Below are 24,666 nucleotides of genomic sequence, written 5' to 3' on the forward strand. Positions count from 1 at the left end.
GAAGAAAGTCAAGTACTCAGAGTACTGCAAATATTGATTTTAGAGTTAGACTTAATCCTCCCCTTAGATACCAGTTCTTCCCACCTGAGGAGGCAGGTGCTACTGAAAATAGGGACTCTTTGTTCTTCTTGTTTCTTTGGTCAGTCCAGATACATGAGTGTTTTGCCAGGAATGTTCCTGTGTGGCAGCTGAGTCAGGGTACTACAACAGAGGCACTCATGGCGCTGCAGCCAGGCAGGGCTAATGAACTTTGTGCTAATGCCCTTTTCCCCCCATCTGCCAAAGGTGAGCTGCTTAACTCCAGATTCAGAGATTTCTTCTTCTGACTTCTTCATGTCGTGCATTACAAAAGGATCAATATAACCCAAGTGTTCTCTTTCCTTAACCACCCTTTCAAACAAACAACAAACTTGCCTCCCAGAGCTGTTTTCAGTCATGACACCTGAGGCAGGACTGGACAGCCCACAGTCACACACATTGACTCAGAGTCTTCAAGTGTTTCCCCACTCAGTGACTTTGCTGCTTGCCACAGCAAACACACCCCCTAATTTACTTTAAACATATTTGTTCCAAATGGTAGTGCAAGGACCAGCGTGTGGCTGGTCTCAGAGCTGCTGTCAGGATGTGCTGTTTTCCCTCTGCTCCTGCCTCTCATTGAAGTATTTCCTCTGCTCCTGTATGGCTTGTTCCAGCAGGGGCACATTCACCCCTTCCACACAGGTCAATATTCGTGCTTTTACCACAGGACTGGAAGTTTCTGGAAAAAAGAAAACAGACAGCAACTTGGAGAGAGTTCCCTCAGGCAACAACTTGAGCTGGGCAAACAACCATAGCCTGAGAACTTCAGGAGACCAGACTGGCTGTATGCTGCCACTGAGGTGAGCAGCAGGAGCAGCTTAATTCAGTGATGTGCTTTCCCTCTGCCCTGATAGCAACAAAATGCTGGTGACTGACACTGCACTCACTCCCCTTGCATTGGGCAATAGTGCCAGTGCCTGCCATGCAGTGATGGATCTGAGTTCATTTCCGAATGCCCCTGTGCAGACAAGAGGTTCAAAGCTGGCTACAAACAACAGTTCATTGGTGGCATTCAAGTGGCAACATGGAGCTGCACAGAAGGGGCCAAATCTTGGTGACATAGCCCTGGTGACACAGCCACCATCTCAGTCTGCTCCCCTTTCACCCCTTCAAAATGGGGCCAACTCCTTCCTAGGCTGGGATGACTAAAATAACAATTTTCTACAGGATTTTTGCAGCAGTAGCTTAGCAGGTTGCTCTCTAGAGGCCAAGTGCAGTGTAGCTTTCCATGTGCCACTGAGGACTTCTATGGCATGAATGTGAATGCTTTTTATCAGGTGTGGCCAAGAGAACAAAGAACTTGCTTCACCATCCCATGGCCCAGCTCAGATCAAGTCCCCACACAAAGCACCAAGCTGCTGGAACAGAGGGCACCCAGGAAAAGCCAACAGGGTGCCCTGGATGACAGAGCCTGCCTGCATTCCTCACATGTCTGAGGGCAGGGATGATAATTAGAGCCTTTCAAGGACAGCAAAGACCAACCCAGCCACTTGCAATGAGGTATTGCTGCAATCTGCCATGTTTGGGGTGAAGATGGTTGGTGTGGTGGCTGACAGTGATGCCAGGCTTTTTAGCACAGTTTTCACAAGCCCACCAATGCTGATGAAATGCTTCTTGTTTCTAAAAAATCTGTACCAGAGGACCAGATTTTCACCAACATAAAAGTGGCTCTTCTCATGGGCAGCAGGGACAGACAGGCTGCTCCCACCCTGAATCACACACTCGTGTGACTGGAGGAGCTGCACAAGAGGAGCCTTGACCCAGGCTGCCCTCAGTGACTCAGGGAGCCCCGAAAGAGCTGAGGTAACATGAAGAGCAGCAAAGGGCACCAGTTCCTGCAGCACTTACCTTCCCTGTGTTCAACCTCTCCCAGGACCATGTAGAAAGATCCCACTTGGGCTTGGAATGGCTCCACAAACTTGGTGTCAACACAGACTTTGTACTGAGCCAAGTTGTGCTGTGTGGTGAGGACAGCTTCAGATCGGGCCAGGTCATAGCAGCATAACCTGGGAATGATCAATTTGGGAAGCTCAGCTGTGCAGAAATCCAATTACACACCAAAGGAGAGGGGGTTGGTGCTCAGCCAGTGAGGGAAAGGCTTGACCTGCAATGAGACCAGGGCACCCTTCTCACCTGCCAAATGTCCTCAGTGTCTTCCCCTCAGGGACTGAGCTGTCGATCTCCCATGGGAAGTAATAGACACCAGCACTTGGCAGCATCTCACACAATGGCTGGCCTGCAGTAAAGCAAAAGGTCTGACTCCATGCCTCTCCAGTACCTGATCCAAATTGTGAAACTGCCCTTCAACTCCTTCTTTGCCCAGGTTCCAACATCCAGGGGGCTGCAAGAGCTTCACAGCTTCCCTGCTGAGTCCTATTTGCAGCTCAGTGCATGTGCCAAGCCCAGGGCATCCTGGCACAAAGAGGAGCTGCCTAGTCCCACACAACCCAGCATGAACTACAGGCAGCCCACCAGGTCCTCTGGGTCACCCCTGGGCTATGGGTGAGTTGAGAAAGGTTAAGTGAGGAGAAAGGTGACTGAGCAGATCAGAGTTTGAGGGACTGAGATGCAGGGACAACCGCAGCTGCTGGGGTTGACAGAGTACTAGCAGCAAGATTTAAGGAATGATCCCGAGCCTGTTCTCTTATTGCAGCATAAAAACTTCTGGCAGTGTCTGATCCTGCAGCTGGAGAACAATAAATAGGATCCAAGCCAGCCTGGTTTCATCAGAAATCTAGTAGGGTTTAGCAGACAGAGATGAGTGAGGAGGATTAACTCCAAGACAAAGCTCAGGTGGAACTTCCTGGGAGCTCCTGCGGTACAACAGAGCTGGCACAGGCAAGGGAGCCACAGCACAGAGAAAGGCAGGAATGCAAAGCAGCTTCAGCAAAGTTCTAATCCTGCCCAGTCAATGACACAGCCAGGCTCCTGGGTGTGCCCTGAAGGGGATTTTTTTGGCATAATTTTCCCTCTGATCTCCCTTGCAGTCTGCCTGTGTTTGGAGTATTTGCATGCTTCATTTACAGCTTTTCTCTTCTTTCTTTTATCTCTCTGCAGGGGACCCCAAGAGCTGCACAACATCCCAGGCAGGGACTCCTGCCACTCAGACAAGTGGGTCCATTGCTGGGTGTTCAGGAACCCCCAGAACTGATCACTCAGCAGAGGGAACACTGAGCTCACACACACACTGTGCCTTTAGCGCTTGGTGTCCCTTGCCCACCCCATGCATTGCCCACGGGGTTGCAACATTGCAAAATGTCCCATGGAGGACTCCGTGGGAGGCTGCCGAAACCAGGGCGATCCTGGCTCACTCCGTCCCTGCACACGCCTCTGTCTGTGCCTGCTGCCCCACATTCCCATGCCAGGCTGTGACAACCAGAACGCGCTGAAAACTCCTCTGGCAGGTCCCAGCGTGAGCCCCAGAGGTGAAACCCACCTCCCCTCCCTTGCAGCTCCATGCATCCCCACCGTACCTAACATTTAAAATCTGCACATCCTGAAGGGCAAAGCCTGTCCTGAACCGCTCGGCTTTTGCTCCTGAATCACACTGTGCAGCAAGGTGGATCAGCCACGAATGCAAGACGCTCATTGTGCATTTAATGCACTTTTTAATGTAGAGTCATTTAGGTTGCAAAAGCCATACAATGGCCACATACCCTGTGCCCACCCAATGTGCTACCTAATGCATGCGCCACTGTCACTGCAAGACATTTAAAGCAGGCCCAACCCCAAGCGCAGCCCTTCACACGCAGATGCAGAGCACTATCCAACACCGCATTTAACGCGTATCCAACGGCATTTAATGAACTGCTTATATAACTAACTACTCCATGCCGATGCCGCATGTGCCGGACGCTCTCCCGGCGCTGCTCCATGCACATCACAGCGCGATTAAAGCACGGCACAACAGCGCTCACCGCTCCGCCATGGCTCCCGCGGGAAGGGCGCGCACCCACGTGGGCAGCACCCACGTGGCGTCGCGGGAGTGACGTCACGGGGGGCGGTGCCGGCGCAGCGGGGTCGGGAGGGGACTTGGGCCGGGACGGGGATCGGGATCGGTACCGGGATCGGGCAGAGCCGCTGCCGTCATGTCGGTGAACGCGGACCTGCGGAAGGAGCGCGCCGCCGCCACCTTCCAGCCCGAGCTGCTCACCCACATCCTGGACGGCGGCCCTGAGCGCACCCGCCGCCGCAAGGAGATCGGTGAGGGAGGGCCCGGGCCGTGGGGACGGGGAGAGACAGCCCCGGTCGGCGCTCGGAGGGTGGGAAGACCCCAAAGAGAGGAGAGAACCGTGAGGAGAAGGTTTGCGGGTGGAGGGTCAGCGTGAAGGAAGGGGTTAGAGAGAAACAGGAGCTGCGTTGTGTCCCTGGTCCTTCTCTTTTCCCCAGTAAGGATTTAGGGTGACCCGGACAGAGCAGTGTCCTTTTACTTCTCTGTTTTCCCTTCCTCCAGAGGGTCAGAGGCGGCTTTCCGTGGGCATTTCTCATGGGCTCTGTCCCCTCCTTTTTCCTCCCTGGCATGCTCTTGCCCAACAGTACAAATGTCATCTGTTTGTCACCTGGCCCGACGTGGTTATGAGGGATTAATGAGCCACTTCCAGTCTGTTCCCTGGGCTGGGACTGTCAGAGGCTGCTCATGTATAATTTCGGTGCCAGAGAGGGGACACAGAAAGCCTGTGGTTTCTGGCACCTTGTTTTCCAGCTGGCACAGGGGAATAATCGTGCCCTTCTGCCGGAATTGCGTGGGGATCAGAGTTCACAAGGCTGCCTGAGCTCTGAGGCTGTTGCTGAGGGGCCTGCAGGTCTTACATCAGTGAATTGCCCTTCTGCCAAGTCCTCAGTGCCTTGAACTGAAAATGGGATTTATATGTGAAACGAGAGTGCCAGCAGTTGAGCTCGCAAAGAGCTTTGATTTCTTTCTCATTTTGTTAACTTCTAATTTTATTTTCAATTTTCTAGTACCTCTGCCTTGAGGTAGAGCAGGTAAAATGCTGGGTTGTTGCTCACCCCCTGCTCAGGTTTGTGGAAACTGAGCTTGTTTTCCTCTTCTGTTGTGTCCCCAGAGGCCTTAGTTCTTAATGACCCTGACTTCCAGCACGAGGATTTGAACTTCCTGTCCCGTAGCCAACGCTATGAACAAGCCATCAGGAAGAGTTCCTTGATGGTGATGAAGCTAAGGGAATATGGAATTGCAGATCCTGAGGAGATCTACTGGTTTAAAAGGTACCTAAAAAGATCTGGAATTTGCTTCTTGTACTTCAGTCATCACCAAGGGTGCTAGGGTTGTGCTTTTCTCATGTGTTTGTTGTCTAAAGGAAGCTCAGGACCTGTATAAACGCCCACTCAAGTCTGACTTCAGTGAATGTCAGATGAAACCCTGAATTCCTGAATGTTAGTGTTTTTTAAACAGACATGCAACATTGACAATTATACCCTGTTCTTTATGTGTGGTGCAGAAACTAAAATACAAAACTTGAAGTCAGACTTTTTTTTTCAAAAGGAATAAAAAAACTACTGAATTACTTTGGATCTGAATAGATCTGGTGAGTTTGCAGTTACTATGAAATCTCCACAAGCTGATTACTCCACTTTGCACTTAGACCCAATAAAGTCACATTGCAGGGTTACTTGAAAACATTCCAAGATAGCTTATAAATTCTTGTTTGTCATTGTCTACTCTGTGTCCCTCCTATAAGCTCCTGGTGCTACAGAAGTTCTCTCTGATCCAGAGGCCTTTTGTTCTATCTGACCTTTGGTTTATCTGATAGTATACCTTTGGACCAAGTTAATGAAAATAAAACTGTCTTTACATCTGAGTTTTCATTCCTTCCAGAAGGAATTAGAACTCAGTTTGTGATTTTGATGCATTTCTCCCCCTAATTCTGTTAAACTCTTTCTGATTTAATCAAACAGAAGGTGGTAACAGAAAGGTTACACAGACCTAGAAATCTGTTGTAATCCCATGGATATATCCTCTGGCACATCAAAAAATGAACCACAAGCCCCCTCTGACTGATTTTGTAGAAAAGCTGTCCTGGGCCCCAGGGCATCACCATTGGCACTAGGAAATCATCTTGTCCACTGTGGTTTTACTTCCAGAGAAACTGCACTGATCTGTGTCATGACAGTTCTTGTGGAAGTAATGTAAATAAATGTGAAAATTATCATTGGTGGGCAGTGATAATAGGGAAAAAGTTCACTGACAGTAGGGGATTATTCAGGTGCTGCACAGCCAAAGTTAATAATTAATTTTTTTTTCCTGCACAAGGTTTATTGAAAGTAAGAGGGAAGTTTCTTCAGTTATTTATTTATTTCTATGGAGAAAACTCAGCAAAGTCTATCCAGTCTATCAGATGGAAAATTTTAACAAATTTTCTATCTTTTTGTAGCATTAATGACAATATTACATGAAAACAAACTTTTCTGAAGTAGTCAAGTGAGAGATTCTAGTTTTGTCCTTCCATAAACTTAGGTTGGAGTCAGCAGTTCTTAAGTGGGTGAGAGTGTAACATTTCATACAGACACCAGATACAGATACCTCCATATCTAACCTGACATGAATGGTCAGAATTCACAGTCCAAAACCAACTGAAAGGCTTCTTTTTTTCCAAGGTAAAATCTAACTGCAGCCATTCTGGATTTCAAAATATAATTGCAGTTACTGTAGACTGACTGTATTTGCTATTTTTTATTTATTTTATATACCATGTTTGGTCTGTAATAACATGTAACAAAATGAAGAGCAGTGCATAAACTTCCTGCCTACAGGTGAAGTGTTTTGCTCTGAGAACTGTACCCTGTTAATATTCTGAAATAACTTCTTTACTATAATGTGTGGTGATGGCAAGGGAGGATGTGGGCTTGCTTTTGCTTAAAACAAGGATGAAATTAGAGGATTATTTTTTCATCCTTTGATTTCATTTGCATTTTAACATCTGTCCCCACTTTCCCACCTGTTGAGTGTTAAATATTTTTTAAATTTGGTGAACTGCACCCAACAGACAAAATTGTTTATTTTTGTCCCATATCCAAACATGTTAATTGGTGCTAACTGGAAATAACTTAATTAGTGTAAAAGCTGGCCTGGAGAAAGTGTTCTTTGGGCTTATTAATTTTTCCAAACTGAAAACTGAATGGATATGGTGTTGCAATATGCCTCAAATGAGGTTTATGAAATAGACTGACACCCTTAATTCAGACATCAAAGTTGTATTATTGTGATTGGCATTCCTGCATATAGAAGCTTAAGAAATTTTGTCAGTTATCCCCAAAAGGCAGGGACAGATTTACATATGCAATTTTGAAGCATTTTTTCCTGTAGCTTTTTTAAAGTTCCAGAGTATCTCTAGGTAGCTTTGCACATGACTCACCAACTTTATACCTTGATTTATGAGTAGGTGAGGAGAAATGCTGCTTCCTTCACTGCCCTGAAGATATCCTTAAACAATTGTTGCTGCTGCTGTGACATGTCCAAGTCAATGCTCCTCCTTCCTGTTTCCAAGGGGCTTTGTGGGACTCCAAATCATAAGAGGATCTATTAAATATACTTAATTGCTTTTCATGTAGCAATTCTTCTTTGTCCAACTGCAGTTGCAGCTGTTGTGACTACAGCTTTGAAGGCCATCAGCCTAAAGGTGCCAATATTTCAGATTTCTTTTACAGTCTTAACTGCAGCAAAATGTAAGTCATGAAAAGTGGGAAATGTTTCTGGTGTAATGTTCCAATGGTCTTGGAAGAGAGCAAGCTGCTCAGTTTTAATTCACCTTCAACTTTAATTAACCTTCATTGAGGAAAATGAGATTAAATGAAGAAATGAAAAACAATTTAGACAAACTGGGTCATGGAAGAAGAGAAGATCTGAGAGCTGCTGGTCACCAGATGATTCCTGTTTTCATGAGCATGTTGGAATTTGTTCTTACATCTCTAAATTTGGATCTGGAGTAGATTTGAGCAAACCAAAGTAGAAAAACTCTACTATGTGCCCTACTTGCCACTGCTAAATTAATGCAGAGTGGATGAGTCTGGCTTGATCTGACTTTGATACAGCTGGAACAGGAGCTTATTGCCATAGCAGTTGTTAGCTCTGAAGCCCAGTTAGCACAGCTCAAGAACTGCACAAAACAGAAAAGTTTGCACACAGACTAATGTAAAGTAAATGCTCCTGTTCTGTGACTCATTTCTGCAGCTTGAGAGTGGCTTTGCAGTTGTTCCTGTAGCTTTGGAGCCTCTGAACACACTGATTTTGCTTCTGTCATCCTCTGTGCACTTTGAGACAGTGACACACCTGTCACATAAGTGCCTTTTACTGTGTGGGTGGCACTGGTTGCTGTGAAATCAGGGAAGATCTATATTGCCAAAGCACATATTACTACACAGCCTTCTCCCAGAAGGGGATTTGGAGCTGCAGCCTCATTGTGACACTGGTTGTTGTAGCAAGGCTGACCTCAGAGCAGCTGGTCATTGATCAGATGGTCACTGCCACCATCAGTCTTGATGGAGCAGAGTATTTGAACAGTTACACACTGCAGCCTTTGGAGAGCAGCCAATCCAGGTGCTGGGAGTGTTGAAGTTGTGATGGGAAGCAGTAAGAGTTCAGAGAAAGAAAAAGAAGGGAAGAAAACCTGTTGTTCCTCCCTTCACAGCTGGTACCTCTTCTGTTTGCCCTGTGTCTTGAGGAAAACAGGATTCTCTCTCATTATCACTCACATTATTAAAAGGCACATTAAGGAAATCCTAAATCTTCAATGTGGAGTATGCAGAGATGAACAGTTTCTGCTGTAATTTAATTTTCAGCTTAGTCAATGCAAGAAGCTGTGAAAATGCTGCATGATTGGCTATTGAAACATCATGACCTGACACAGAGGTTTTAAAGCATCTGCTTGCAAAATGTCTGTTGTCCTCTTCCTGTCAGAGAAGGTGATAGCTGATCATGAGATACTTGGCACTTGTGATTGAACTTCCTCACAGGCAGTGAAAGTTGCTGGTGTAACCTTTCAGAAGATTTCTGGAATTTTTTTCCTGGAGCATTACCTTTAAAGGAGCAGTGGCTGACCTGGTTTTTCTGACAGCAAAGCATGGGCTGCATGTTTTTCTCAAGTTCTTTCAATGACTGCTGAAAATACGCAAAGACTCATTCAAGCTCTTCCCAAACTGCCCTGAAACTTTGTGTTTCAAAGTCAGCACTCACTTTCTCTCTGTAGCTTTGTCCTTTTTGGGCCCAGGGGGTAGGTGCACAATAATTAAATAATTGTGCTGCAGGCAATGAGGAAGAAAAGGGTGCTGCTGTTGCTCTATAGGTCCTGGGCTAAAAGAATGACCCACTTAGGAAACCACAAGAGTGTTGAAAAGTTCTGTCTTGCTGTTCTTGCAGCATTTTTAAGCCCTTGGTCACCCTGAAAGTATCAGCTTTGGTAACATGTGCTGCTGTAGGCAAGAGAGTATTTTTTGGTGAAAGAACTGTGTGCCTCAGTTCCAGAAACTTGAGACATTGTACCTGCACCCACACAGCTTAAAGCACAGTTAATACATTAATCAGCAGCATTAGATTACTTGATGACAATAGTTTTGGTTCTGGAAAAGCCCATGGCTCGTTTAGTCCTGTTCATTTAAAACAGGCAATGTGCAGTTCAGTGGTGCTTTGTCTCTCACTCTGAGGCTGGTTTTTCACAGCCTGTACAGGACCTGCAGTTAATGATCAATTATTGACTCTCTGCATGGTGCAAAATGCCACTCACAAATGCTGCTGTCATTGCCAGGCTATGTGCAGGACATCCCCTATGGTATTTATGCAGAAGGCTCATTTTCCCTCCTCTTTCTTAGAGTTTAGATGGAATAAACATTTGTGTACACAGATTGAAGGTGAAACTGTTCAAGCTGCAGAAGGGAAGATGTTTTAATTGAGAATGTACTTTGCCTGCCATTGTGGCTACTAGATGATTAGAATTTCTTTCATGAAGTAACTTCTGCTTTGATGAAGCACTCCTAAAAAATGTCAGGCTTTTCTTTCCATTCCCTCCAGCACTGGACTGTAATGGTAATTTTAGTTAAAGGTGAGTTCCAGATCTCACAAATGATAGAAGCAGCTGCAGGTAATACAGAGCTGTTCCAAAAAGAACTCACTCACCAAAGAAACCTTTTCATTTTTAATACAAATTTCTTCTAACTAGTAATGCCCTAGTTGTAGGCTACCAGCAGCAGTGGGATTTATTCCCACAAAGCCTGAGAGATGTGGGAGAAAATAATTTGGTTTTCATTTCTTTTTTAGAAAAGTTCCTCATGAACCTTTGTAGAATAATATTTTTTCCAGTTACATAGCAACAGCAGGATTCATGGGGTGAAGAAGATGCCTGGAAGAAATATCATTAGCATTGCTTCTGATGTCTCCACATTTGGAGAAAAGCCTTTCAGGTTCATGGTAACAGTAAGACTGAGATCCAGATCCCTCTATTTCTCTCCTGTAGAACATGCTTGGGCAATTATCCTGAACCTTTGGGTCTCCACTTCAGCATGTTTCACAAAACCATAGAGACCCAAACGACTGCTGCTCAGAAGGAGAAGTGGCTGCCCCTGGTCCGTGGAGTCAAGATAATTGGCACCTACGCCCAAACCGAAATGGGACATGGTTAGTTGCCTTCAGGGATCAATGGGTAACCTCTTTTCTCTAACTCCAGTGTGTAAATTGTTAATGTTCCCTGGGTCAATCTAAAGGGGGAAAGGTAAAATTCCTCAGTTAATGGTTGATGTCTCTAGCCAGACAGCTGCCTCATTTCACATCCTGACAATCCCAGGACCCCTTTTGGTCTTTTCCAGAATGCACCTCTTAGCTGATCTCTGCATTGGTAGGTGTTACCTTTGGTTTGAAATGAGGAGGTTGTTCTAAGAACTGAGAGCCTGAATTTCACTTGAACCAGTTGGAACATGTCAGTGAGCAGTACTGTGGTTTTTGCTTTTGGCTGATTTTGGGAGATGTATGCCAGAGCCCTCAGTGCATGGCTGGCCTGCAGAAACAGGTCAGGAGCATTCCTGTAGGAGCAGTGAAACATGGTGAGATTGTGAGTTCTGGGTTGAAAGTCAGGTATGCTTGGCTCCAGGCACTTCTCTTCCAGATGCTGCTCCAGTGCAGCTGTACAGCTTCCTGGAAAGGTCTTGTTTACAAAGAAAAAAACCATCTCATTCCTGCTGTTGTTGAAAGCAACTTTCACTGCTTCAAATGGAAAAACATTTAATGGATCAAAAAAGTCTTTTAGCACAGAACCTGGAATTATGGCTGTTAAATACCAGCAAGAGTAGTTTACAAACAAGGATGCCAGTGCTTGTGCTGGTATCTGAAGTGGGAAAGCCTGAGGTGTCAAGTCTGGACACTGCTGGATGGCAATGCCAGCTGCCTGGTTGTTCAGTTACAGCTGCTGGAACATTTGTAGAAGACTCAGTGGAAGAAATCCTGTCCTGCTCAACAAACCCAGCTCACCACCAGAAGCTGAGCAATAACTGGATGGCAACAATCAGAGCCTGCTGGCCTTATTTGCTTTCTCACACCAGCTGCTTGAAATCAGTCACATCCACACTGCAGTGATTGGTTTTACTTCTGATTTCATATTAGATCATTACACTTTCTTCCCTGATGATGGTTGGTTTCCTTATAGTTCTCATGTTGTTTCATGGTTAAATTGGTATTTTGACACTAAATGGAGCTAATAGAGTGAAGTAGGTATACTTTCTATGCTGAATAATTAAAATGCAAACATTTGGCATTCCTACTGTGAATGTTGATTATCTGATTTTTCATAATTGTAACTGAGCTTTGCTTAATTTAATCCTGATGTTTAAAATCTGGTGATGGGGAAACAGACCTCTGGATTATTGAATTGAACCGTCCTGGATGGGTAGTTACTCAGTTTTATCTTGGTGACTATGTGTGTGATAGCCTGTGTTAATTTTAACCTGTTTCATAGTGAAGAAGTCTCTCTCTAAAAAAAAAAAAAAAAACCAAAAGAAAACAACTCAAAGAGAGAAAAAACACAAGTAGCACAGGGCTGAAAATTGAACAAGAAGGAGAAGAAGGAGCAGCAAAAAAGTGAAAATACTGTGCTGTTTTTATCTGGTTTATAACTACTGCTGGTAAATAAGCTTTTGGGGTTTTTTGTGGTCACTCTTTGGCTGTCAGCTGTGTACTTCTCACCAGTACTGAACTCACTTAAATCTGGTATTTCTGGCAGGCCATTAGTGCCCTGTTGAGCTTGGTCACTGTTCAGTCAGAAAGCTTTGAAAACCTGCTCCTGAGGTCATTGCAGATAGTTGAATTTATTTGTAGGAGTCTGAGAATATCAAAAAACAGTTCTTGAGAAGCCCTAGGGACAGAACTAGTTTTAATTTCCTCAGAGTGGTGTTTGACAGAACGTGGAGAAAAAGTAATTCTAATGAGATACATTTAATTGGAGATAATTTGTGCTGGTGATTTATGGATTGAAAAATGTTGGCTTTCTTCCCAAGTTGTTCATGTGCACAACTTTGACTTACACATACAGAGCACTGTCCTTTTAGGAAAGTTCTTTAAAATAGCAGAAGTTGAAAGGAGCTGATTTGAAATACCATGTGCACTAATTGTGTCTGATATTTAATTTTAAAAAATTAGAGTACAATAATTTCACGATTATAAGCTGCACCATTTTGACTAAAATTTTGGTCCGAACCCAAAGTGCAGCTTATAATCAGGTGCGGCTTATATATGGACAAAGAACGAAAAGTTGCTGTTTTAGTTTGGAGGACAGGTGTCTGCTGAGAAAGGCAGGAGCTTCTCTTTGAAATGGAGAATGTAAACCCCCTCCCTCCAAATTATTATAATTTTGAAATCAAGGGGCTTTCAGGCAAAGATGTGGGAATTAGGAATAACAGTTCTTTACTAGGGAAATTAAAATAGAAATACAGTACTACAAAGAAACAAACCCCAAACCCTGACACAGTCAGAGTACAACCTGACACCCGTCAGGCAGGGTGTTGGCAGCAGTCCCATTCCATGGTGGCTGCATCCTCCTGCAGTGACAGATGTGGCTCAGCTGGAGCAGTGCTCCTGTACAAGGTGCAGTTTCCCTCCAGAGCTCCAGTGATGATGTGGAGAAATCCGGTTTTCCTCTGGAGTCCAGTGGAGAAAGGGACTCCCTTAGTGTCCCAAACCCTCTGTTTTTATCTTGGTAAGAAATGTTGGGCTCTTCCCCCTGGCTGGAGCAACTCCCAATGGGATGCAGTAATTTTATCAGTCCCACAGTGGGACTCAATGGCCATGAGCAGAAAATGACTGGCTGGAGGAAGGATGGGTTGTGAAAAGATAAAGAACAATGCCCTGCCTGGTTTCAATGGATGGCCCATTAGCAGAATATCTCCCACAGAGATAAGGATCACTGCCCCACCCTCAACAGATGGTGATAGAACAGATACCTTTTATCACACTCTCTATTGTAATGTGTGGCTTATAATCAGGTGTGGCTTGTGTATGGACAAAGAATGAAAAGTTGCCGACACCTGGAAGTGCGGCTTATACTCAGTGTGGCTTATAATCGTGAAATTACTGTAAATAGTGCAGCCAGTTAGGATTTGCCTTTTTTTAAAAGAAAAAAAAAAGTTCCTTGAAAACTTAACTTGTTTAGCTGAATAAACTGGGACTTCCACCAGGATCTACCTTCAAAACATGGCCAAAAAAAAAAAAGATGGAATTTCTATGTTTGGATGAAAGCACACTGCATTCAGCCATGTCACATCTCCAACAATCTGAAACATTCTCAGCTGAGTGCCTCAGCCCATTGAACTTAGGGATGCTCTGGTGTTCAATCCAGAAGGTCAGGTCCATCTTTTGGTTTGGATTCATCCTTTTTTTTTAGTCAATCATAGTGCATCAAAAATAGGGGAATGTTGGAGATGCACTTTCTGAATAATTACAAAGAAATGTGCTGCAACATGTTTATTTCAAAGTGAGTGCAATTTCTTCTTACTCAGGCCTGAGAAAAGGACAGTGCTCTGCCTTTCTAAAATACACATACTGAATTCTGATTGACACATGAATCATTTTTTTTTCTTTTTGTCTCTTCCTGAATCTCCACCATGAATCCTCATGCTTGCTTCCCTCCCATAACACTCCCTTCACGCTCCCATCCCATGACAATTCTTCACAGCTTTGTTCACCGTGGACGGCCTGAACCTCTGGACCTTCACCTGGGCATGTTCCTCCCCACTCTTCTCACCCAGGCCACCCCAGAGCAGCAGGATCGCTTCTTCATGCCTGCCTGGAACCTGGAGATCATTGGCACTTATGCCCAGACTGAAATGGGCCATGGTACAGTACATTCAGTAATGCTCTTTTAAAGAATGGCTTTGTGTACAGAGGATTCCTGTGCCTGGGAAGGACACTGTGTGTGTCCCATGGTTTTACACAAGCTGTGGCTGTAGGGAGAAGTGGACAGGCTCTGTAAGGGTTTATAGAGCATTTGGCCATGTGTTGCTTCCCTCTCTTCCTCCAAAGGGAGGGTTTGATGTCTGTAGCTCTGTAAATGAGCACCTGGGTGCTCCCTGTGCATTCAAAGGAGTATCATTACTGCCCATGACTGGTGCTGTCAGTTTGGTGGCACCTGTTCATTTTACACTTCTGTTCTTTCCAATTTGAGCTCTGCTTTGCTCTAATTAATGTTCAGTGTAAAGACAAAAGGACAGAGCTTTGAGGTAGTGAAAGAAATGCCAAAAAATTGAGTTGCTTGGTCACCTCAGGATCAGATGGGTCAGGATTACCTTGGTTCCAATGTTCATGTTCTCTGGGGAGCTTTTTCCCCTTAGTTCACTCCCATGTGTTCTTTTTAACTGACCATGAAATGTGTTGGGCTTTTTGAGTTCTCTGTCTTAAGCTGTCTTGGTTTTTTGTTGCTTTTCCTTTGCTTTCAAGCTTTGAAATGGATTTTGATAACTCCAGCAGTATTGTGATTGCAACACTTTTAAATCAAGTTTCAAAGGGAGGATATTCTGCCTTGGGAAACTTTAATTTTGGTCATCTCAGAGTTGCAGATGAGAATTATTTTCTAAAAATGAGCAGGATTCACCTTTGTGTTGAAGGGAAATGTAGAGACTGTGTGAAGCATAAAGTAACTGCAAGTCTGAGGAGAATCTCTTGGAACTAGCAAGGTTTGAAGATGCTTTGCCAGCAGAGTGAGTCTGTGTTGAGCTGCCTGTGGAAATCTGCCATTCCCTCCATGCTTTGGGAGTGTGGTTGCTGCAAGGTGATCTCCTTTCTCCTGGAGCTCTTGTCCTGCCCTGTCAGTCCAGACTCTCAGCAGTGTTCACAGCTTGTCTAGTTTAAGCAAGTAGGCCTGGTGATTTTGGGAGTTTTTAAGGCATTTCAGGGCAGTGCCACTGCTCTGAGACAGGTGTGTGGGGAGTGAAGCATTGGGGACAGAAGACAAAAACTATTCCTGGAATTACCTCCATCTTTTTGCAGTCTCTTCATCTACCTGCATCAGTACCTGGCATACACATGCCATTACTTGCTGTCCTGGAGCTATGGATGATCTCTTCTGAGAGATCATCTCCATCAAGTGAGGAATGTAGGCTTGATGAGGGAATGAAGAGGTGCTGGGCACTGTTTATTTCTTCTTGTGGCTGAGAACTGGATGGTTTTATTTTGCAGTGTAATCAGATTGCATTTTAGTGAAATTCAGGTGAGTGTATTCCTGTAGAACATTTTAACTGAGAAAGGGCTTCTGGTGTGTGATAGCAAAAAGGTTGATTGGAGGTGCTTGGAAAACTAGTCTTAGACCACTGGGGAAAAAAATCAATGTTTTCTGAGAATTGGCTTCCAGTCCCAGAATGTGGTCTGGCTCTCACTTGTTCTTCCTTAATTTGTTGATATAATCTGAAAGCAAAGTTAAAATCTAAACATTACTACTGGAGTTCCACTTTCCATTGTCCAGTTCTGTCCTTGTCTCTGTTTTGTGACTGACTTCCTACCAAAACAATGTGTTTGCTTGTTTCCAGGGACTCATCTTCGGGGCCTGGAAACCACAGCCACTTATGACCCCTCCACACAGGAGTTCATCCTCAACAGCCCCACTGTCACCTCCATTAAGTGGTGGCCAGGTGGACGTAAGTGTGTCTAAATCTGGAAGGTGTATGGAAGAACTCAGGGAGGGGATGCCATGTGTGTTGTATCTACAGAGTGATGACTGAAAGCTGATCCAAAGAGTTGGCTGAAAGCCAGTCACTCTTGAATAACAGAGCCTGCTAAACATTGTGTGCTTTGGACTGTTGCTCAGAACCATTCACACTGTGGATTTGGTGTAATTTTTGATTGCTTCAATCAAATTGTTTATAGTTCCTTCAGCTTCACTGACAGGTGTGCCAAGGACTTGGTGTGTTATAGTCAAGGAAAATTGTGTTGTGCAACTTCATTGACTTGAGCAACACTTTGTCATAGAGCTGTGTAATTGGGGTGACATTCAGTGGGGTCAGTCTGGTTTTCTAGTGCATGATGTGATGAGGTTATCTCAGAAGAAAGACTCTGTGTGTGTGTGTGTGACTTTCTGTGCTGACTCCTGCTCCTGTTGCAGTTGGGAAGACGTCGAACCACGCCATTGTTCTGGCTCAGCTCTACACCCAGGGCCAGTGCAAAGGCCTGCACGCCTTCATTGTCCCCATCCGGCAGCTGGGCACACACGAACCTCTGCCAGGTACAGACTCACACTCAGGAAATTGATAAAATCTGTTTCTCTGTCTGTATACAGCTGCTGTGTCTTGTTAAAATCCATGGCTTATTTCATTAGCTGAATTCAGCTGGTAGATCACAGGGCTTAAATGACTCTCTTATGACTGAGCTACTATTAAATCATCTTTCCTGCTGGGATTTCAGTGTGAATTTAGGTTTGGGATTTGATTCTGCCCCTGTGAAGTCTAGTTTGGGATTTGGTTCTGCCCAGTGTCTCCTAGCTATGAGCAGCACATCCTGCTTTCTGAAAGGGGAAGAGGAGCTTTCATCACTCTTTAGCTGGAAGAGTGGATGAACTTTAGAGACAGCTCCTGCAGTGAGTGGATAGTAGGGCTGCATGGAAATGATGGAGATTCCCATGTTTTGATGTCCAAAGGTAAAACTTGTAGGCTGAGATAAAGACATTTTAATAGGACAGAAAAGGAAGGAAAATTAATAATAATAATAGTAGTAGAATAAGCAGAGCAAGTGATCACTGTGTGATTGCTCAGCACCAGCTGACTGATGCCCAGCCAGTCCCTGAGCAGGAGGCTGTCATCCCCCCAGCTGGCTTCACCCAGTTTTATTGTTCAGCATGATGCCACATGGTGGGGAATATCCCTTTGTCCAGCTGGGATCAGCTGTCCTGGCTGTGTCCCCTGCCAGCTTCTTGTGCCCCCCCAGCTCCTCACTGTAGGTGCATTGTGGAAATTGGGAGGTCCTTGACCTGATGCAAGTGCTTCTCAGCAACAACTGAACCATCAGCTTGTTATCAACATTGTTTTCATGCTAAATCCAGAACACAGCACTGTACCAGCCACTGGGAAGATAATTTCACTCTATCCCAGCCAAAACCAGAACACCACTTTGGCAATCCAAAGAGATTAAGGTTAACTCTTACCCATATAACACTGCCAGGACTTGCTAGAAAACTAAACAATCTCCTTATTGCAGAAGGATTGAACCTGTTGCATGGTCATTAGTTCCTGTTTCTTAATGCAAGTGGCTTTGTCTATGGCAGGTATTACAGTGGGTGACATTGGCCCCAAATTTGGCTATGATGAAATGGATAATGGCTACCTGAAAATGGACAACTTCCGAATTCCTCGGGAGAACATGCTGATGAAATATGCCCAGGTAAAGCAGTGAGTTTGAGCATCTGCTGTTAGAAATGGGCATGCTGAGTGCTCCTGTCAGGTTGGTACTGCACCAGAAGGACTGTGGGTGGCTTGTAAATGATGATGAGTTTAAAATGTGAACATGTAAAAGGGAGGAAATTTAATGAATCAACAGGCTGTATTTTTTTTTTTAATCTTTTATTTTTTGGCAGGTTGAACCAGATGGCACCTATGTGAAACCAGTCAGTGACAAGCTGACCTATGGGACCATGGTGTTCATCCGTTCCCTCATCGTGGGTGACTCTGCTCGCTCGCTGTCCCGGGCCTGCACCATCGCCATTCGCTACAGCGCCGTCAGACACCAGTCTGAGCTGAAGCCAGGGTGAGTGCAGGGAGACCCAGGGCAGCCTGAACTGCTGGGGGAAATCCTGAAGTGCTGGGAGGAATGGGGGCTGTGGCTGATACTTGCTTTGCCACTTGCTTTGGTATGATTTCAAAACAGTTTGTGCTGGGGAGTGCATAATCTTTCATTTTTGGAATGTCCTCCAGAGGCTTTTACTGGATGGTCTTAGAGAGTCTGGCTTGATATGGATAGTGAACATACTTACAGTAGGGATAAATGGGATTTCTGCAGCAGTTTGCTACCACTGACATGCTAACTCATCTGTGTTTTGCTCTAGGGAACCAGAACCCCAGATCCTGGATTATCAAACCCAACAATACAAACTCTTTCCTCTCCTGGCAACAGCGTACGCCTTCCATTTTGTGGGAGCCTACATAAAGGACACCTACCATCGTATCAGTGGGGACATCAGCACAGGGGACCTCAGTGAGCTGCCAGAGGTACTGTGTCCTCTGGAAACCAGGGTGTTGGTTGGATTTGTGTAAAAACAGGGAGTAATGCACAGTGAGAAAGCTATTGGGAATATATTTTTATTCAAAAGGTGCATTTCCAGGAATGATGGAGTACTGTTTGGGAGTTAAGGCTGGTTTTGTGTTTGTGCTGTAACTTCTTATATGTTCTTCCAAGTGCCTGGGGTGTGATCAGAGAATAGGTGTGTTGATCAAAGTAGCAGTACTATACTGAGGGGTCATGGTTGTAAAATGTTAATTTTTTGTTAGGGTTTGTGATAATGGGCAGTTGGAAACAGTTTTGTACATAAAATGTGTAGAGGCAGAAGTAAAGGTGTACTTAAAAGAAGTCTTTCCATGTACAAGGGTTTTCATATAAACACTTGGCTCAGGAAAGAGTTCCTTCAAAGGAAACAAGACCCTGTGGAACAGCGCAAGAATGGCGTTGTCTCTACTGGTTTGTTTTTTTTTTTTCTGGGAGTTACAGTCCTTAACATTTATATGTGCAAGCTAAGACTTGAAAATAAACCTGGTTTTGCTGTTGCCCCTCAGCTGCATGCCCTGACGGCGGGGCTGAAGGCGTTCACCTCCTGGACTGCCAACGCCGGCATTGAGGAATGTCGGATGGCCTGCGGTGGGCACGGCTACTCCCGCTGCAGTGGCATTCCTGACATCTACGTCACCTTCACCCCATCCTGCACCTACGAGGGGGAGAACACAGTCATGATGCTGCAGACAGCCAGGTATGGCAGCTCCTCACAGGGATCTTCCAGCCTCTCCTCATGGTCCTTGTGGCTGAAGTTGGTACCAAAAGGGTTAATTCAATTTTGGCTGTGTCTGGGTAATTTTGAGCGGAGAAACAAGACATGCAGAATTTGCTGTGCCACCAAGGACAGTTGGAAGATAAGGGGGAGACATCTGGCTTAGGAATGCAGCAACAGCCAAAACAAGGACTGAATCTGGGAACTGGGGGGGGTTTAATGGTAATGAGTTAATTATAATGTGCATGTAGTGACTTTATGTAAGAAATGCACTTGTAAAAAATCACATGCACACAGGGAGGAGTTAGTCCCATGCAACCAGGCATCGATAACAAATGATGCCCTTCTTGACACTTAAATTGGTGTTAAAGATTCCTTTATTTGACTGGTTTGCAGTGAATTTGGTGACAAAGCGATGAGAAGAAGTATCTGAATTACCATTAAACTTGTGTTGTGTTTCTGTCCCCTGCCCCATTTTTGACAGTTGTGTGCCTACAACTGTTCTTTCTGGCCTGAGCCACAGCGAGATGACTTCTGTCCATTCAAACAACTCATGAGTAAGAGCTGCCATCTGCTGTCTCTATTTCCAGGTTCCTTATGAAGAGCTACACCCAGGTGACCTCTGGACAGCAGGTCACTGGCATGGTGTCCTACCTGAATGACCTCTCCAGGCAGCGCATCCAGCCCCAGCACGTGGCTGCCAGGACTGTCACCGTGAGGATCAATGACCCCACCAGCCTGGTGGAGGCCTACAAGTCACGTGCTGCCCGGTGAGCTCACACTGACTGGGCTGAGCCAAAACAAACTGGGTGAGGTGGTGGTGATGCACTGCCCTGTTTGTGCTGGATTCTCGAGGCATGGCTGGCAAAGCTTTGATCTGTGTGTTGCTTTCAGAGGTGACACACTTTACTGGGTTGGGGCCAGGATTAAGTGCTTTGAGGCTGTAGGAGGTTCCTCATAGCCTGCTTGCTCTGCTTCCCATTCCTTTGGGATGTATCTTTCTTATTTATCTGTAAAGTATATTCAAACTTACAAATACCAAACTACTCAGAGATCTCTCTAGAGAGAAACAATCCTGATGCTAAAGTTCAACGTGAGGGAAGTGGGAGAGTAGAATAGACACCTACTTGTCAGTAGGTATTGAAGCACCACATGTGTGCTGTCAGAAGTCCTCTTACCCCTCTGTAGCTGTGTTGTAGCTGCAGCAGTGATTATTGGTGTTTTAGAGGCACAACTTGTCACTGCAGTCACTGTCTTCACTCACAGCACATGAGAAGAATTCTGAGCTCAGGTGCCATGACTGACATGTATGAATTCAGTGTATGTCATGCTGTTAATGTGTAAACTGTTTTTCTTCTTCCTATGAAACAGGCTTGTAGAATCTGCAGCCAAGAATCTGCAAGCTGAGCTGAACCACAGAAGGAGCAAGGAGGATGCCTGGAACAGAACTTCTGTTGATCTTGTGCGGGCATCAGAGGTCAGTGACATGGCTGCTAAAGAAACGTGCTGTGAGAGCTCTTCATCCTTCTGTGCCCCTGACTGACCCTGTTTGGTTTCTGCAGGCCCACTGTCACTATGTGATAGTGAAGCTGTTCACAGCCAAGCTGGCTGAGGTCAGTGATGCTGCTGTCCATGCAGTCCTGACCAACCTGTGCCTCCTGTACGCGCTGTTCGGCATCAGCAGGAACGCCGGCGATTTCCTGCAGGTTAGTGGCTTCCTCCTGCACTCCAAAACTCTGAAGCCAGGTTCACTGCTTGCAAATGTGCCTTAAATGCCAAGCTGTGTGGATGTTATAGGTGCAAGTTTTTGGCTGTTGGCTGCCAGAAGGTCATTCTGCTGGACGGCTCTTAGTGGGTTTCCCTTGTGATAAATGGAAACCAGGCATTGCCACAGTTTAGCTGAAATGGTTTCCAGTTGTTCACCAGCTGCTCTCTTTGTTAAAAACAATTAATAAAAGAGAGCTGCAGTTAGATGTGCTCCACAACTGATATCCCTCCAAAGGGATCTTGTGCTCCAAATTCTAACCCATCCTTCAACAAATGGCTTTACATTGTCAGGTGTTGCTTTTCTTCTCTTCTTTCTGTCAGTTTGAGAATGCATTTGTGCAGCAGTGTTTTGTTTGCTCTTCAGGCACATTTGGTATGTTTTGTCCTCCCATTTTCTTCTTTGTTGCTTGTGAAAAATTTCCCTGAAGCAAGGCACAGTTTAATATCCTTATATGTATATTCTCTGAGAAAACTTACCTGTTTCAGTTAACTTACAAGTACTCACAGAGTGAGTCTCCCACCCAAGATTAATAGCTGGGCAGTATGGAGGGCACCTCCTTGTGCTTAATTACAACTTAATTACTTAGTGAAGAAAAAAAATCTGTGATGTTTTATGAACTGCTGCATTTTGTGTGTGGGAAAGCTGACCCGTGTGAGACCTTGGGGAACGGAAGGATTTGTGACCCTGTGCAATCCTTTTTTTTTCCCCTCTCAAGGCTGGTATCTTGACCAGTGCCCAAATAACCCAAGTGAACCAGCATGTGAAGGAGCTCCTGGCTGTCATTCGTCCCAATGCAGTGGCACTGGTGGATTCCTTTGACTTCCACGATGTCCATCTGGGATCTGTGCTCGGCCGCTACGACGGCAACGTCTACGAGAACATGTTTGAGTGGGCAAAGAAATCCCCACTGAACAAAACACAGGTAAAGAAACCTTTCTTTTCTCACATGACCAGAGAAATTACTCAGTTTAGGGTTGTTAATTATGCTCCAGGTAATTGAGGAAGGGAAGAGAAAACTCACAAGTAGTAATGGACCAAAACTAACAACCTACTTTCAGTTTGCTCTCTGTAGTTTCTCTCCCAGGTGTACCTTGCATTCATCCCTGTGGGATCTCTTGAGCTTCTGAATTGAGGGAGGAAATGGTGCACTCCACAGAGAAACAACTGAATTATCTCAGCAAATTCAAAAGCAATTATCACTTGCTGTTGATTCTGCTGAGTTACAGTAGCTGTGGAAGCTTTTCTCATTTTCTGGCAAATCTTCCAGTCTGCAGGCAGCAACAGTGAGCTCCCCTGTAGTACTTAGGTGTCAGATGTTGTATATCTGGCCTAGGACTGGAGCTGCAGCTGAGCTAAAATAAACTGAAGTGTCCTTGCTCCATCAGCCAGAATGGTAAATCTGTCTCCTGGTGCCTTTATTTGATGAGGCAGACTGAATCTCCTACAATGGGCTGCCAGAGACTGCAGCTGGAGTTAAATCCCACCACAACTTGCTCAGTGTTCTGTACTTCTGAAGTCAGTGGAGCTTAGGAGCTTCATTACAGCCTCTTAGGAAACCTGAAGCAGTTTTGTTGTAATTAAAATGCCAAACAATTGAATTATATAAATCTTGCACTTCTTTCTTATAAGAAAGGTAGTGAGCAGGCTGATTTTTATATCCTTATGCTTTGTATCATGTAGATCCCGAAATACAGAAGTTACCTGGTTATTCTTAAATCTCCAAAGTGCCTCTGATTCAAATTTTCTTAGTAAACAAACATACTGCAAGATTTGAGGATGTAAAACTGTTTCAAAGATCAAAGCTGACCTTGTAACCACTGGCTTGCTGTCTTGCAGGTTCATGAATCTTTCCACAAGCACCTGAAGCCAATGCAAGCCAAGCTGTGAAGCCTGCAGGTTTTTTTAAATGCACTCTTGCCCTGCCCTGAAAATTGGGTGTTTGCATCCTTCCTTCAGGCACCTAAATCAAACCTTTGAATCCTGTAGCTGTAGGACAGTGAATAATTGTAGCCTTTTTTTCCTCTTTTTTAAATGGAGGAGGTGTTTGGGGAGAGTGCGTAGGGATTGATGCCTGTTTTTAAAGTGCAATTATAATGGTAAAAATTAACCTTTTAAAAACCTGGGAAAGCTTTATGGATTTATACAAGGATTGCTTTTGTGAAGCTGCTAACTAGAGAGGAGTTCCTGTCAACTGGAAAAGGTGGCAGGACTTTACTACAACGTAGTTGACAGCCCTCAGGCAGTAGCTTCTGGTGAGCAGTTATGTCCTCCTCTCAAAAAAAGCATCAGTGTCTTGATTTTTTTTGATTTTTTTTTTTTAAGATTAGCCCCACCTCTCTCCTCCTTTGGCAAATGTTTGTGCTGTGTGAAGCCACCTGCAGAGCTCTGTGCATGTAAGTCTCTGTGTGTGGTGCTGTTTTCCTGATGGATCTGGGAAGCAAATACCCCTCCTTCTCTGGAGCCCTGCTTCAGGGATCTTCCCAGAAGAAATCCTCGTGTTTCCTTTGGTTTCCTTCTTTCACTGCCCTGCACAAACTCCTTTTCCCTTTGTGCCAGCTCTTGGTTAATAGGAGGCCAAAGGAGAACACAGTGATGCTGCTCTGAGGATAAAAACCAACTTGTAGTAATCAGCTGGGTGCTGATGACAGATGTTCTGCCCCTGTTTTCACTCTTAGCATTTTCTAGCACTATCTCAAAGCACTTTACAAATGTTACTTATGTTGATTTGGTGGGAAAAAAAACCACATGTAGTGATAAAAACTACAAATTTGACCTGGAATGATGAAGCCAGTATTGGAGGGCAAAAATCAGTTGACCAACATCCTTGGGCCTTCTGAGTTTTCTGGGATGTTGTCCTGGTTTTTTAAAGGCATTTGTCAAGAAGATGACAATCCCAAGTGAAGTGTCCAGATTTTAATATTTTTTTCCTACCCATGCATTTCCAAGGAGCTTTCTCTGATTTGCTTAATTTTGTTTTGATAACGACTTGGGCCTTGCACAGTGCTGTCTGATTGAACAGGAAGAATTTAGCTTGGAAGAGAACAGCCTGCTGCCCAGGGAATCAGTGCAACAACTTCAACCAAGCAAAATCATTTCTGCTTTTCCACACCAGTAACTCTGTCCAGTAACCATAAAATCTCTTCACACTAGAGAAAGGTAACTCTGAGCTTAAAGTGGTAAAAAGCTTCAGCACAAACCCAAATCCTGCAGTTCTGAGGCAACACCTGAGAAGCTGCTTCTCTGCAGCTTTGGTCTCTGTTAGTCTGTAATTTTGAATTTTCTGGCACTAACAATGATCAGACACAAGGTTTGGCTCCATGTACAGTAGCTGAACAGAAAGAAATGTTTAATTTTAAATAAACTAATCAAACTTGC

The 24,666-nt window shown here is 44.8% G+C and overlaps 2 protein-coding genes across 3 annotated transcripts; one reads left to right on the plus strand and one right to left on the minus strand.

Moving 5' to 3' along the window:
* Positions 1-16: 16 nt before the first annotated feature.
* TEN1 (TEN1 subunit of CST complex) lies at positions 17-4,599 on the minus strand. Of its 2 annotated transcripts, none has more exons than XM_033076646.1 (4): positions 4,445-4,599; positions 2,212-2,316; positions 1,927-2,084; positions 17-757 (listed from the first exon to the last, which is right to left on the minus strand). In XM_033076646.1, exons 1-4 carry the CDS (start codon positions 4,597-4,599, stop codon positions 618-620), a joined length of 558 nt encoding a protein of 185 aa, XP_032932537.1. In that variant the 3' UTR covers positions 17-617. The 2 variants fall into 2 exon arrangements, with proteins under 2 accessions (XP_032932537.1, XP_032932538.1); XM_033076647.1 differs by lacking the exon at positions 4,445-4,599 and adding an exon at positions 3,996-4,049 and having other exon boundaries at positions 2,212-2,314.
* Positions 4,084-24,666, plus strand: ACOX1 (acyl-CoA oxidase 1). Its single transcript, XM_033076644.1, has 14 exons — positions 4,084-4,281; positions 5,142-5,301; positions 14,241-14,401; positions 16,087-16,194; positions 16,659-16,778; positions 17,814-17,929; positions 18,123-18,292; positions 18,591-18,753; positions 19,315-19,505; positions 20,114-20,293; positions 20,895-21,000; positions 21,086-21,229; positions 22,007-22,213; positions 23,128-24,666. Exons 1-14 carry the CDS (start codon positions 4,167-4,169, stop codon positions 23,176-23,178), a joined length of 1,992 nt encoding a protein of 663 aa, XP_032932535.1. The 5' UTR covers positions 4,084-4,166; the 3' UTR covers positions 23,179-24,666.

Source organism: Catharus ustulatus, chromosome 20 (assembly GCF_009819885.2).
Source record: "Catharus ustulatus isolate bCatUst1 chromosome 20, bCatUst1.pri.v2, whole genome shotgun sequence".
Taxonomy (NCBI): domain Eukaryota; kingdom Metazoa; phylum Chordata; class Aves; order Passeriformes; family Turdidae; genus Catharus; species Catharus ustulatus.